Source organism: Macaca fascicularis, chromosome 14 (genome assembly GCF_037993035.2).
Source record: "Macaca fascicularis isolate 582-1 chromosome 14, T2T-MFA8v1.1".
Lineage (NCBI taxonomy): Eukaryota > Metazoa > Chordata > Mammalia > Primates > Cercopithecidae > Macaca > Macaca fascicularis.
This window is the reverse complement of record NC_088388.1, coordinates 101,702,611-101,718,636: the sequence shown is the minus strand read 5'-3', so window position 1 is coordinate 101,718,636 and position 16,026 is coordinate 101,702,611. Positions and strand designations below refer to the sequence as shown.

The following is a 16,026-nucleotide window of genomic DNA, read 5'->3' as shown; positions in this document are numbered from 1 at the left end:
ATTTGGGAAGAAAGGGAAGAAAATTTTAATAACTGGTAGAAGAAAAGAGGAGGATAAGTGAGGGAGGACATTGCTGTAACTAACATTGTTCCTTCATCTAAAAGTAGCCCAAGTAAAGAAAAATATATCGAAATTAATCCAAAAGGCTCTCACTGACTATACTCTCACTTCTGATGTTAATTTTGGCCTTCATCATCCATGACCTCTATGATTCTTCATCTTCCCAGTCAGTTGTCTTGTCCATGAGACCCTCCATCCCATCTTCCATAGCTGTCTACATATAGATTTTGTTCCAGTGAGGCCAGATTTCCTACGGCTCATTTCTCCTGTGTTACCTCCTTCCCATGGCCTCTTTGCACTCACACTCCTTTTTACTTCCTCTGTAAAACCAAATTCTACCCATTCTCCAAAACCCAGAGCAAGCCCTAGTGCAAGCCCCAGTGCAGGCTGTATTTAACTTGTGTAAAACCTCAAGGCCACACTCATAAGCAGTGATCTGCCTTTGGCCCTTCTTAGTCTTTATAATCTGTACTGTGTATTTGCCCACTTGCTTCCACTACATTAATTTCTGCATGTGTCTGAATTCTCCAACAAGACTGCATTCACAGGGGCAGGCAAACAGTAGGAATTCAATAAACATTTGAAGTTTACCTTAATTAATAAGGGTAGTCTGATTCCTGATTCATTTGTCTTTTTATGATAACATCCTACCAAGATATTTTGAGATTGCCCTCAAAAGAAAACTTTGCAAGGAAAAAAATAACGTGGAGGCTCACTTCCCAGTCTATTCAATTCAGTAATAAGCACTAACTGTGTTTACTAAATAACTGCAGACCAAGATTACAAAATCAGCTCAGTCAAAAAAAAAAAAAAAAGCAAATCATGACACACTTTATGGCAAGTGTCCTTTTCTGTTATTAATTAAATGATGATACAAGCCAATTCATGCCACGTCTCACTATTATTTTCTAAATTCTCTGCTAACAGAACCGGCTTCAGCTGAGAAAGAGAGGAATGAAGCACCTTCTGCTTCTATTTTTGTTCTTTATAACATTTTCTTCTGCATTTCCTACAGTCCGGATGATGGAAAATGAAGAAAACATGCAACTGGCTCAGGTATTGTCTTAATAAATGATATCGATGACTATTGATATGAAGCTTATTTTATTGATTCTTTTGGGACTTAAAAAGAAAACACATTCCTGCAAAAGAGTCCTGAACTTTTTTGTGAGAAGGAGCTGCTTTTCATTTGTCTAGCTCTAAGGATATCAAGAAATTGTGTTGGGGTGGGGGCTGGGCCAGGGAGGGGGAAAGGATCTGCTATAACTTTTGGCAATGGTCACAAATGAAGGGATGTTCAGTGAGAGGAGAAAGGAGAGAGCCCTGCAAGGCATGGAGATTGCTATAGAAGCATTACAAGACTACCAGGTGGACCCAGTCTACAATTTGGAGCCCTAATCCCTATTTGTATGAAAATAATACATTGCTTTACAGATTCCCTCTAAAAATCAGTTCAGTTAACTTTTTATATTTGGTTAAACCAAATAGATGTGCACAGTGGATAACCACTTATTTCTTCTAGAATTTGTTTCAAAGAAACACTAAAATGAAAGTAACAGCAAAAATATGTAAGATATGTCATCATTTAACAGATAGACGAAGCTTCATTCTCTTCTGCGGAAGTTTCTGAGCCATGTACTTTGGCTAATTCTGGGCACTCGTAAGTCATCCAAGTCTTGGAAATTGAAAGAGCAGGGTGACTTACTATTTTACTCTTTGTGTCCTTCTTTCCTCCTTCACTCCTCTCTTTCTCTCATTACTTCTTTTTCTTTCCCCCCTCTTCCTATTGCCAAAAGAAATTTTAGGCATTTTTGCTTTATCCTGAGATGGAGATTTGCTCTCCTGTAGTCTGTGTCTCTTTTTTTTTTTTTTTTTCTTATCTTTTTGGTCAGGCATATCTCAACCAGTTCTACTCTCTTGAAATAGAAGGGAATCATCTTGTTCAAAGCAAGAACAGGAGTCTCATAGATGACAAAATTCGGGAAATGCAAGCATTTTTTGGATTGACAGTGACTGGAAAACTGGACTCAAACACCCTTGAGATCATGAAGACACCCAGGTGTGGGGTGCCTGATGTGGGCCAGTATGGCTACACCCTCCCTGGGTGGAGAAAATACAACCTCACCTACAGGTAATGCTTCTGTCAGCTTATTTCCACCTAATCCAAAGGAACATAAAGATAATTTCCGAGGAACAGAATAATATTCATTCATTTGACTGAGCACTTCCTGTGTGCACAGCACATCATAGGCTCCATTTACGGTATCTTCCCAACAAACCTGTGCTATAGGCTCTGCTGCTACCGCCACCTTAAATACAGAGAAACTGAAACAAAAGTTTATTTACCATGGCTGAGGTTACACAGCTGTTACTGGCTCCAGCAGACATGCTCTCATCTCTAGCCTCTGCCACCATCATATAAGCTCTGAACAAATGCTATCATCTGACTGCAGATACTTGACAGCATGGATAAAGGGTGCTCAAGAGAAAATGGGGAGATCCTGGAACACAACCAGTTTATGTCAGAGACATGTGTGTGTGAGAGAGATAGTTGCCAAATCTCAGATGAGCCCCCCAGAGCAAAGTAAGGTGTTTCCCTCAGACATCTCAAGGAAAAGGGGGCTGGCTGACTCATCGGCAGGAAGAGGAGGCGGTATGCCCTCGATCTGAGACAGAGGCAGTCACCTTGACCACCACTCTAGAGCCTTTCTTTCATCTTACTGAGTGCTAGGACTTGAGATAAAAATGAGTTTAGCAAGATAGGGAACATAAACAAGAGAAAGATCTTTTCCTGAGCAATTCTTGTGGTTCTCATGTAAGATTCTTCATATACGGACTGGGAGCAGTGGCTCATGCCTGTAATCCCAGCACTTTGGGAGGCAGAGGTGGACAGATCACCTGAGGTCAGGAGTTTGAGACCAGCCTGGCCAACATGGCAAAACCCCATCTCTACTAAAAAATACAAAAATTAGCCGGGCGTGGTGGCTTTCATCTGTAGTCCCAGCTACTCAGGAGGCTGAGGTATGAGAATCACTTGAGCCTGGGAGGCAGAGGTTGCAGTGAGCCGAGGTCACGCCACTGCACTACACCCTGGGGGATAGAGTGAGACTCTGTCTCAAAAGAAAAAAAAAAAAAAGATTCTTAATATATGATACATGCACAAGACTAATTTCCAAAAGCCATTCCAAAAAATGATTCTCAATTCTTTTTAAGAATGTCTTTATAATACTTTCATATACAAGCCAACACGTACATGAGATTAATGCTATCGCAGGATGTGATCTTAGGGAAGTCATTTAACCTCTTTGAGCCTCCTTTGTTGAAGTGTTATAATACTACTGATTCATAGGGAAGATAAAGGAATTTAATTGTATAGTATATGTAACAGTATTTCATTTAAATAAAGTGCTATGCAACTATAAGATAATTGCACCACACCAAAGTTACTGCAGCACATTATTGATAAGCTAGAAATGTTTTTTGTAGTTATGTGTGTATATTCATGAATGAATAAACCAGAAATTGACATATTTTTGTTAATTTTTAAGAATAATAAACTATACTCCGGATATGGCACGAACTGCTGTGGATGAGGCTATACAAGAAGGTTTAGAAGTGTGGAGCAAAGTTACTCCACTACAATTCACCAAGATTTCAAAGGGGATTGCAGACATCATGATTGCCTTTAGGACTCGAGGTAAGGTTTTCAACAGAGAGCAAAGCTATTTTCATCTCTGGAGATTTGAGGAAACTGATCTTTTTTCCTCCAATAAATTGTGTCTCAGTCCATGGTCGGTGTCCTCGCTATTTTGATGGTCCCCTGGGAGTGCTTGGCCATGCCTTTCCTCCTGGTCCGGGTCTGGGTGGTGACACTCATTTTGATGAGGATGAAAACTGGACCAAGGATGGAGCAGGTGAGTCTAATTTTCTTTATGAACAAAATTTTATTATTCTAAAGAATCCCTGAAAAGAATAGTTTTGTAACTAGTTGCTTTTTAACTCTAAAGTTCCCAATGTCCCCACAATTTTCCATATTCCAAGATGACATTGATGGAAGTGTTCAATACACCCTCATAAATTTGCTAATTCTATTATGATCAGAGCATTCTTCATTACTCATACATTCATCCATACACCCATAATGTCTGAGGGGCCACTGTGTGCCTAGAACTATACAAGGTGTCCTCTGGACCCCAAAGTTGTACTGGAAAAGTGTAAGCTTTCAGAGGTTCATGATCCTGTGTGGTACACAAGGCCAGCCCACATACCTGCCATATAAGGCAGAAGATGTTTTGTGTTGTACCAGTGGTAGAAGTCATCAGTTGCTTGAGGATTGAAAGAAGACTCTAGGGAGGTGGTAATTTTGAGTTAGCAGTTAAAGGACAGTGTATGGATTCATAGCCCATAGAGGCTCTATTTCAAAGCATGAACCTCCTCTTCTAACTCTTGCCCAGCTACAAAGGAATCAGACCTTAATGCTTATATTTGACTTATTTCTTCAAACCAAGTAAGTTTATTTTTCTCAATGGGCCTGCCTAGCATTCGAGGTGTTTTACTACTGTTCTGACAAAAATATCAAACTATACTATATTAACAGGTAGCAGTGTATGCCTCAAACAAAAGAGCAAGCTCAGTAGATTTTTGGGCCCCCCATTCTTTTTTTCTGTCATTGGCAATAGTCACCTTGGGTCTGGTGTCTAGCTTCCAGAGTCATAGGAAAGCACAGGTTATAGTGGTCCTGATGGATAGTATACAAGGATACAGGTCATTCCTGACCATGTATCTCCAGATAATCGGTCTAGGTCAGCTTTGCACTTTCTGTGAAACTGAAAGCCTGTGACACAAAATGGTCCATGGCTACTCACTGCTCAGTCAGAACAGGTGATGCAACTGTTCTTCCAAGTGCCAGTGAAAAGGGCGAAAGTCAGTACTGGCTGAGGTTCAGGCAGCAGCATGCAAAATCCGGGATTGGCTGCTGCCATTGCCACATGACTTACCATCACAAGCAGACAAGAAATTGAAGGAGGTAAGATAACATTGTCACCCAAGCAAGAGAGGAGAGGAATGAACCAAGTCTGTTGTGTATCTTCTGCTGAGACATGTTTCAATATTTGTTTGGTACTAGTCTGAAGACACTGCGGAAATGTTTCATCAAACAGTTATAGGAAATATCCTAGCACTTGCCAAAATCAGAATGATTCCCCTTGCTCAGCCAGGCTTTACTTTCATATCTAGAGGCAGAAATCAAAGATTTCACTATCCTTTTGTCTCTTAAATCCAATACTAAGTAGCAGTTACTCTTACCCATACTGCTTTAAGCCCTCTGCCAAGGGGGATGTGTGGGGTAAGTTATTTTTTTTTAAGTCCAATGTATCTGGGTTCCACATTGGTAAGGCTTGTTTGAGCAAGGCGGGAGATAAATACAGTCCTCAACCAAGTTCTGGGTGGGCAACTAGGCAGCAGTTCCAAAAAGGATTGTCTTCTGACTACTTTATTACATTCACTCAGAGTAGAAATTGTGGGCCCTCTGTGATCCAATTGTATAACTCTTAGTTCACTGACATTAAAGGGGAAAATATCTTCTTGTTCTCCAATGGAAACAAAAAACATCAAGCAAACATAATCTCCAATAAAATTGTAATTTTAAAAATAGGAAATTCAGCAATAGCCTATATGATCACCTCTTTCATTGCAATTTGGAGGCTCTGTTCTATGAAAGGGTGGCAAAAGTCTTGGTGTAACTTGCTTAAGAGCAACAGACACAGCATCTGCCAATGACGCCATTAGGCTGCTTCCTCGGGGTCATTGCATGGGGATGTCAGAGGACTTTAAGCACATACAGAGATTTTGATTTTCCTGAGAGTCTCTCAAAGCAAAGCCAGTGCCAAGCTTATTGTGAGTGTGTGTGTGGCAGACACGTGTGTACCAAACAACTAAACAGGCCTTGCAGACTGCTACAGATGCTGCTACAGTGTTGGGGAGAAGAAAAAGCAAGTTTGTAGCTTGGCAGACACTGGTTCCTTTCAGGGCTTCCCATTTACCAGCTGAGGGACCTGGGGCAAGTCAAGTAATTTTCTTACTCTCTATTTCTTTGCATGTAAAATAATAATGATGCTCTTCTTTTAGGAGGGTGAAATAAATTACCCTTGCCCTAACTAGGTTAGTAAAGGTGAAAACACCTTTCAGAGGTTGTCCATAGTGAACACTCAGAAATGCTTGACATTAAAGATTCTGTTGACAATTATTAGTATCGATGATGATAATGAAAACTAGGGTGGAATTACATTCTAGATATAAGAAAAAATATTTACAAAGTTATGAATGTATAATGCACAAATTTATCTATTTAGTCACGTCTCCATGAGACAGAGAGTTTTGTCATCTTTTTCCTACAGTGTCATATGGCTGGTAACAGTGTTGGCACATGAGAAATACTCTACAAATCATTGGTAAATAAAGTCACTCAACGATCATTTATTGAACATCCACTATGACTCAGGCTCTGTCATAGAAATGAAATATACCCTAGTATATAAGACACAGAAGCTGCCCTCCAGGGGTTTACAGTCTAAGGGACACGCAGACAATTAAATGGCAACTAAAATCAGCAGTATCAGTACTGAGATAAAGGAAACTATGGCAAAGTAATAGGTCCACACAGAAGAAATTCCAATCCAGACCCACAGGTCAGAAAAGGAAGCTATGTCAAACCTGAGAACTGGAGGCTCAGCAGGAACTAAGAAGACAAAGTAGGGTAAAGAGGGTGAATAGGAGTTTTCTGAACAGAATAGGTCTATCCAGCATAAGGAATGGATTTGTAGAAGACAAGGCTAAAATGGCAAATAGGATTCAGATTGCAGAGGGTCTTGAAAGCCAGAATAAAGGTCTGGACTTCATTTAAAGAACCTGAGTTTGAATTATTTTTCCCAATATTCATTTTTCCAGTTCCTTGTCCAAAAGCACACACAGTGACATAGCCAGCCAGGCAAGGGGCAGCAGCAAAGACAAGAGCAGAGAAGTGTCAAAGACCATGACATAATTCTTTGCCCTTTTATGTTTGCTTAGTGCAAACATCACTTGGCAAGTTTCCATCAGGGAAGCTGAGGCTTCCCTTAGGCTCCATACACTTAGTTGCAAATCGAGGGATGGACTTTTTTTGTTTGTTTGTTTTATTTATTTATTTATTTATCATTTATTTATTATTTATTTAGTTTTTGAGACCAGGTCTAACTCTGTCGCCCAGGCTGGAGTGCAGTGGAACAATCTCAGCTCACTGCAACCTATGCCTCTCGGACTCAAGCAATTCTCCTACCTCAGCCTCCCAAATAGCTGGGACCACAGGCACAGGCCACCTCACCCAGCTACTTTTTTTTTTCTTTAGTAGAGATGGGGTTTCTCCTTTTTGCCCAGGCTGCTCTTGAACCCCTGAGCTCAAGGTATCCACCCACCTTGGCCTCCCAAAGTGCTGGGATTAGAGGAGTGAACCACCATGCCAGGCCCAAGGGAGCGGTCTTCTATACTTAGAGCCTTACAGACTAGTGGGAGAGGCAGACAAAGACAAAGGCAATTCTAACATGCCTAGTAAGCCTTCTGGAAAGGTCACGATGGTCATGTCTAGGAAGCACATCTAACCATTTTTTCATTCAGACAACACCTGGACATCCACTCATCATTATTAAGCAGTCACAGTCTCTAGGTATAAAAGATAATTAAGACATGGTTCCTGTACCCAGGGTGACAGAAATAAACAATACAGCCCTTACGGGCTATGACAGAATCAAGTGCTGAGTCTGTGGAAGCCGGAGCCGTGCATTTAACTCAACCTGGATAAGAGCTGGAGGGATAAGGGTTACATGAAGGAAATGACTTTAGAGGGAAATCCTGGGGAATAAATAGGGTAGTTAAGCCAAGAGAAAGTAGAAGAGATATATTCTTAGCAAAGAGATGAAGGTATGAAGACGTAGAGATTAGAAAGAACCTGGCACAGAAGAAAAATGCCAGCGATTTAATATAGTTAGCTCGCGGAATACGAAAATAAAATATGAGGCTGAAAAAAGGCAGGGACTAGACTGTGGAGGGTCATGTGAAGGTGTTTGGACTTTATCCTATAGCCAAAATGGAACCTCTGAAGAATAAAAGTAGGAGCAACATGATCACATATAGTATAGTCTAGCAACAACCCCAAACTGGTGACTTCTATTTTTAAAAAAATATTATCCATTTCTGAGACACCAGTTTCAAGCCATTTGCTTACCCTAGGCTATATTTTTCCATGATGTGACTAATACCAATTAAAGTCATGTGCCATTTAATCATATTTCAGTCAACTATGGACTATGTATGTGACAGTGGTCCCATTCGATTATGATGGAGCTGAAAATTTCCTGACACCTAGTGATGTCATAGCACAACACATTACTCACATGTTTGTGGTGATGCTGATATGAACAAACCTACTGTACTGCCAGTCATATAAAAGTTCAGCACATACAATTGTGTGAAGTACATAATACTTGATATTAAACAACCATGTTACTGGTTTATGTATTTAATGTACTATACCTTTTCTGGTTATTTTAGAATATACTCCTACTTGTAAAAAAAAAAAAAGAAAGAAAGAGAGAGAGAAAGAAAAAGAAAGAAAGAAAGAAAGAAAGAAAGAAAGAAAGAAAGAAAGAAAGAAAGAGAAAGAAAGAAAAAGAAAGAAAGAAAGAAAGAAAGAAAGAAAGAAAGAAAGAAAGAAAGAAAGAAAGAAAGAAAGAAAGAAAGAAAGAAAGAAAGAAGGAAGGAAGGAAGGAAGGAAGGAAGGAAGGAAGGAAGGAAGGAAGGAAGGAAGGAAGGAAGAGAGAAGAAAGAAAGAAAAAAAAACCAGGTAACTGTAAAACAGCCTCAGGTAGGCCCTTCAGGAGGGCTTCCAGAAGAAGTCATTGTTACCATAGGAGATGACAGCTCCATGCATGTTATTGTCCCTGAGGACTTTCCAGTGGGACAAGATATGGAGGTGGAAGACAGTAATACAGATGATCCTGATTGAAGGAAGGAAATATTTTTGTAGAGCTATACAACAAGTTTGTGTTTTAAGCTAAGTCACAAAAATGTCCAAAATTTTAAAAATGTAAAAGTTTAGGCCGGACGTGGTGGCTCACACCTGTAATCCCAGCAGTTTGAAAGACCAAGCTGGAGGATTGCTTTAGCCCAGGAGTTCAAGATCAGCGTGGGCAACACAGTGAGACCCCCATCTCTACAAAAACAAATAAGAAAATTAGCTGGACATGGTGGCATGCACCTGTAGTCCCAGCTGCTCAGGAGGCTGAGGCAGGAGGAGTGCCTGAGCCTAGGAGTTTGAGGCTGCAGTGAGCTATGATCACACCACTCCAGCCTGGGCAACAGAGCAAGACCCTGCCTCAAAAAAAAAAAATTACAAAGTAAAAAAGTTACAGTAAGCAAAGGTTATTATTGAAGAAAAAAATTTTTTTAATTTGGTGTAGCTTAAGTGTCCAGTGTTTATACAGTCTACATAATGCCCTAGGCTTTCACATTCACTCACCACTCACTCACTCACTGACTCACCCAGAGCAACTTCCAGTCCTGCAAGCTCCATTCATGGTAAGTGTCCTACATAGCTGTACTATTTTTTTATCTTTTATACCATATTTTTACTGTACCTTCCCCATATTCAGATATGTTTAGATAGACAAATACTTCCCATTGCGCTAAATAATTGCTTACCATTGTGCTAGGATTACCTATAATATTCAGTACAGTAATGTGCAATACAGGTTTGTAACCTGGGAGCAAGAGGCTATACCATGTAACCTTGGTGTGTAGTGCGCTGTGCCATCTAGGTTTGTGTAAGTGCACCTATAATGTTTGCACAATGATGCATTTCTCAGAACATATCCCCATCATTAAGCAACACATGACTTTATTAGTATTGAAATATTTCCCAGATAAATGGTGGTACATATGAGAATTATCTGCTATATAGCAAGCCTTTATTTCATTCCCCTTAGTTACTTTCCAATCTTAGATGCAACCATTCTCTTTTTGATTAAGTCATGTGCTCGTGTTTTCCCTGTTGTTATCAAGGATTCAACTTGTTTCTTGTGGCTGCTCATGAATTTGGTCATGCACTGGGGCTGTCTCACTCCAATGATCAAACAGCCTTGATGTTCCCAAATTATGTCTCCCTGGATCCCAGAAAATACCCACTTTCTCAGGATGATATCAATGGAATCCAATCCATCTATGGTGAGCAAAATTATAAATCTCAATATATGTGAACTAAATAGGAAGCTTTGCAGAAAGGAAGTTAAGAAAATAACTTCTTGAAATATTATCATGAAGCAAATATCCACTTACGTAAGACCCTTGTGTAGGCATATTTCTTCATACCCTCTTAATTCATTGTGGTATTTTTTTTCTCATCAAAGGAGGTCTGCCTAAGGTACCTGCTAAGCCAAAGGAACCCACTATATCCCATGCCTGTGACCCTGACTTGACTTTTGATGCTATCACCACTTTCCGCAGAGAAGTAATGTTCTTTAAAGGCAGGTAAACTCATTTCCCTAAACACCTCAACTTCCTATGAAGATTTTTCTTTTCAAGGGATTTGAGGATAATGAGGTAGTCACAGAGCTAGTGAAAATGTGTGCCTTTTATCTTCATTTTATAACTGAACATACTGTTTGAATGCTTTACCATATGCGTGTGTCTTGTAGTTGTTTGATAAATTTTTAAAAGTCTTTAAGGAATTTTAAAAATTGCCATTGCATAAGAAGGGGAAATAGAGTCTACTTTCAGGGACTTCTTGGCCAGAAGAGTCCACCAATCCCAGTGGCCTACTGCAGCCAACTTACACTCCATTACAGGAGCCTATTGTTACATTTTCAGGAATTTTGCAAACCAGTTCACATCACATAGGCAGCTTGAAACTGGCCATGGTTGGAGTATTTACGTCTGAAAATCAGCAAATGATTAAAGTCATGTCTTCTTCCCACCTGGAGAGCCAGTTGTTAAATACGGGTCAGCACCTTACTGAACATTTCTTAAAGTTGCATCAATAAAGTGTTAGCTGTAGTGGGAAATCCCTTCTCTCACTAAAATTTATTGAACTTAAGTTGCAGCATGATGTGTCAGTTATGTAGACCATGACCATATTTTTATAGCAAAATATCAAGACATACACCATTGACAAAGATACAGGGGCAAAAGGAAAGAATATTTGAAATTGGACTCCTTTCACCCATGAATGTATCATGTTACGATCCATGCTATCACCACCATTCTCTGATCAGCAGAGGCCGAGAGGCTACCCATCATGAATGTCAGAGAGGAGTGGCGTGTATGTGGAGGAAAATGGAATATAAGGACTTTTAACGTCTCATTCATAGACTCGGAATTTTGCAGCCAGAAGGGAAATACTGAGGAAGTGTTTTGGCTCATCAATGATTACATTTCTTCATTCCAGCAAGCATCTGCTTCAAAAAGTTCTCCTTAGGAATGCTTGGTGTTGGCTTAGAATGTTGGGTGTTGCTGCTTTGGCAAAAACAAAACCATTGTGCATTCGGAACTCAGAATAAGAATTCCATGAAGAGTTTGCCACTCTATGGACCCAAGAGAGTGGGCACAAAGGCATGTCCTGAACTTGGGAGTCCCAAACTGAACTGAACTCACAACCACCTAAATTTGCTGAGGAAAATTATGCTAATTATCTCAGTTATTTGAGGAAGATACCAACCAATTAGATAAAAGGCAAGCCTAAGATTGCAAAGTTTTCATTGATATGGAAATAGGCTGCATGGGTAAAGTGTTTTTTGTTTAACACAGGCACCTATGGAGGATCTATTATGATATCACGGATGTTGAGTTTGAATTAATTGCTTCATTCTGGCCATCTCTGCCAGCTGATCTGCAAGCTGCATATGAGAACCCCAGAGATAAGATTCTGGTTTTCAAAGGTAACCTTGCCCATCCTGATTCCTCTTCTCCCTCTGGCTGCCTGAACTAACCAATGGGTATTTTGGTGTAAGAAATAAAATCTTCATGCCTGAGCCAACGCGTAGGGCTTTTGCCCTCATCTTAGGTTCCTGTCATAAAGAATGTAACAAACTAGGATTCTCTGTGGCTGTGAAGATAAATACAATCTTAGCTGCACAGGGACTAAAATAAACCTGTGTGATAAGAACTAAAAAAGTCTCTTTTTCTGCCAAATAAAGGTAATTTATCTCTCTTTAATGTTCACTTTCTGCTAAAGTTGCCAGATTTGGCAAATAAAAATATAGGACACTATAAATTTCAGATAAACAACAAATAATTTTTTGGTGTATGTATATATCCCTTAAAATATTTTGTATTTATTTATACCCAAAGTTAGTCACTGTTCACTTGAAATTCAAATTTAACTGACTTGCATCAATATTGATAAATGTCATCCACTGCCTTCATTATTCACTTTAAGAACACTATGGGCTGGGTGTGGCGACTCATGCCTGTAACCCCAGCACTTTGAGAGGCTGAGGCGGGTGGATCGCTTGAGCCCAGGAGTTCAAGACGAGACTGAGAATCATGGTGAAACCCCATCCTACAAACCCCATCTCTACTTTAATTTGAAATTCGAATTAACTATTTAATCTAGCAACCCAACTTTTTATATGATGTTATCAGATTACTAGCCTTTGAGAGCACTTGGAGGCTGAAACTTAGGAGAACATGTCCAAACATACTTCATTTTAAAAATTTCAATTGACACATAATAATTGTACATATTTATGGGGTACAATATATTATTTTAATACATATATGCATTGCTTAGTTGATTGTTTTGACAGAGTTAGCCAATTAAAAGCAATCAATACAATGAAACCAATTGACAAAGGTATACACACTATTGACTTTTACCGGTATATTTATTTGTGTAATATAATGTGAGCAGCTAAAGACAGTGGTAAGAATGAATGTGGACATAAGATTATTAAATCTCTAAGCACTGAAGCTAAAAGGAACTAGGCATCTAATTATTTTTACATTTCTTAAGTTATCTATTTCTCCCTCTAGAAAATAAATAATCACTCTCTTTCTTAATAGATGAAAACTTCTGGATGATCAGAGGATATGCTGTCTTGCCAGATTATCCCAAATCCATTCATACATTAGGTTTTCCAGGACGTGTGAAGAAAGTAGATGCAGCCGTCTGTGATAAGACCACAAGAAAAACCTACTTCTTTGTGGGCATTTGGTGCTGGAGGTAAGTTTATAGACGATTGACTCTTTGTTTTATTATGGAAAAAAATATTCACAGTAGCATCACTTTGACACAGACAAAAATAAAATGAATCCATAATACTTTCTATTATTTATTTATTTATTTTTTGAGATAGAGTCTTGCCCTGTCTCCCAGGCTAGAGTGCAGTGCTGCAATCTCTGCTCACTGCAGCCTCAACCTCCCGCATTCAAGCGATCCTCCTGCCTCAGCACCCCCCAAGTAACTGGGTCTACAGGCATGTGCCACCACACCTGGCTAATTTTTGTACTTTTTGTAGAGATGGGGTTTCATCATGATTCTCAGTCTGGTCTCGAACTCCTGGGCTCAAGCAATCCACCCGCCTCGGCCTCTCAGAATGCTGGGATTACAGGCATGGGTCGCCACGCCCAGCCTATAGTCTTCTTAAAGTGAATAATGAAGGCAGAGAATGACATTTATCAAGCCGAAAGAGATCTCAATGAGTCTAATGACTTTCCTTCAACTTAAAAACTAAAGATAAGATAAAATAAAAAGTTGATGACCCCAACCAAATTGCCAATGACACAAACATATCTAGTGAAAATTTTTGAACGCTCCAAGCTCAGCCTTCAATCTGATGTAACAATTCCTCTGAATAGCATCAATCTAACAAATGTTGTGGCCTTTTTCCCTGATCATTTCTTGTTTGGAAGATTCTATAAGTGATTCAACCAAACATAATCTTTACTATATTTTTATTATAGATCCAATTAGTTTTCCTCTACTAGGCCTATGTATTCCCCACATCCCTGCTTGACTCTAAGTTGAGCAGTAGACAAATTAAGCTCCCCAAACCAAAGATCCTCTGGTATCCTTTCATATCCTTATATGCAGGTTTGATGAAATGACCCAAACCATGGACAAAGGGTTCCCGCAGAGGGTGGTAAAACACTTTCCTGGAATCAGTATCCGTGTTGATGCTGCTTTCCAGTACAAAGGTAAGCAAGGATGTCTCACTTATTGGGATGCTTGTGAGACTGTGTTGACTGTGAAAAAAGACAGCACAAAAACTTAAATGTTTCTATTTTAATGCAATTTTGCTACTCTTAAGTATATACAATAATAAACATTAACCTGACAAGCATTATGACAAACTGAATTTATAAATCCTGAATTATACTCTCTGTTATACCATCTCAAATCTAGGTAAAAAGTACCAAATCCATTTTACTCATCATTGATAAGTAAAGATACCCCCTAAAGTATACAAAGTAAGCACATGAACAAAACAATGATTCTCAAACTTTAATGTATGTAGCTTAATGTACATAGCTTGGGGTTTGTGTGTGAAACAAAGTATTTGAGGCAGAATTGTGAGTGATACCTAGGAACCTGTAGTTTTAAAAGAACCTCAGGCAATGTAATGCATACAATCCAGCAACTCTATCATCAAAGACAATGACCTAGACCTAGACTGTGGAGTAATCAGATGTCTAGAAATATTTTTGAGTGACACGATCTATTACTACAATGAAACTAACACAGAACCTCGTAACCTAAAGCAGAGCAAAGTAGAACAGCTCTAAGAAAACGAGGATATAGAGACCAAGGCCACATCCACAGGGGCCTTCTCCCCTTCACTGAGACACTTTGTTGAAGCCTAGTTTGAGAACCTCTGGCATAGACTGCAGTCTGGCTAGAAAGGTAAAAAGTCCCTTTAAACTCACACTTTATAACATTGACTTCCTCCTTAGGGAAATAAAAACGATAGGATTTCCCACATGACAGTAGAAAACTAAAATGTATGTATGTGATTCCACAAATGTCTTTGCTCTCCATAACGTTATTTTTTTCCAAGTTTATAAAATTTAAAAGTATGGAAGTATTACATAGTTATGAAAGATAACTAATCCTGATTCTCTGTCTCTAGGATTCTTCTATTTCAGCCGTGGATCAAAGCAATTTCAATATGACATTAAGACAAAGAATATTACCCGAATCATGAGAACTAATACTTGGTTTCAATGCAAAGAACCATTAAACTCATCATTTGGTTTTGATATCAACAAGGAAAAAGCACATTCAGGAGGCGTAAAGATATCGCATCATAAGAGTTTAAGCTTGTTTATTTTAAGTATTGTTCATGTGCTGAAAAACACTTCTATTGATCAATAAATTCATAGACCTAAAATAAACCTCAACAGGTCTTTTAATATAAATTCTGCTTCAAAATAGAATAGAACCATTCTTTAACAAGTTGCTAGTCCTAGTTCTAAATATCCAAATTCAATAGCCATTTTGAGCTGCCTGATTCTTTTAATAGGAAGTTATTATGTAGAAACAAAAATCTGTGACTGTACCTTAAGCCTATTTCATGCTTTGTGGACTTGGAGAAGACATGTCTTACAACTAAATACTAAAACATTTATTAAACCAATCTTTAGCATTCTATTTTGTCTGGACCTTTGGAGTTTAAGAGCCCCAATAAACTATAGTCCTCATCCCTATGCATGTTCTGAATCCATCAATCAAATAAGTTACTCCACCTCCCAAAGAGAAGGGTGACAGCCTGGATAGATGCAGGATGAGTTACGTTAGAGGTGATTCTCTGACAAGTAAGGAACTAGCAGAAGTAGGAGAGAAGTGTTCCCATAGCCTGACAAACATTGACCAATGCAGTTAAACATTCCTTAGGGAATACAAAATTAAGTTTTCTACACACTGATTTCAGCCACAACAGACAC

General features: G+C 39.0%; 1 protein-coding gene and 1 long non-coding RNA gene across 3 annotated transcripts in view; one reads left to right on the top strand and one right to left on the bottom strand.

Moving 5' to 3' along the window:
- The window catches only part of LOC102139033 (uncharacterized), a 270,410-nt gene that overhangs the window by 17,056 nt on the left and 237,328 nt on the right, over positions 1 to 16,026 (bottom strand). The gene's annotated exons all lie outside the window — the stretch shown is intronic.
- On the top strand, positions 980 to 15,728 carry MMP27 (matrix metallopeptidase 27). Its single transcript, XM_045371118.3, has 10 exons — positions 980 to 1,116; positions 1,953 to 2,191; positions 3,609 to 3,757; positions 3,846 to 3,974; positions 10,150 to 10,311; positions 10,494 to 10,614; positions 11,890 to 12,020; positions 13,147 to 13,306; positions 14,177 to 14,280; positions 15,213 to 15,728. Exons 1-10 carry the CDS (start codon positions 1,015 to 1,017, stop codon positions 15,455 to 15,457), a joined length of 1,542 nt encoding a protein of 513 aa, XP_045227053.2. The 5' UTR covers positions 980 to 1,014; the 3' UTR covers positions 15,458 to 15,728.

Bases quoted from the DNA above. Each gene is read 5' to 3' on its own strand.
- MMP27 (XM_045371118.3), top strand. From the start codon at position 1,015: ATGAAGCACCTTCTGCTTCTATTTTTGTTCTTTATAACATTTTCTTCT. The intron at 1,117-1,952 runs GTATTGTCTTAA...CTTTTTGGTCAG, and splicing joins AAAACATGCAACTGGCTCAG to GCATATCTCAACCAGTTCTA. The intron at 10,312-10,493 runs GTGAGCAAAATT...TTCTCATCAAAG, and splicing joins TGGAATCCAATCCATCTATG to GAGGTCTGCCTAAGGTACCT.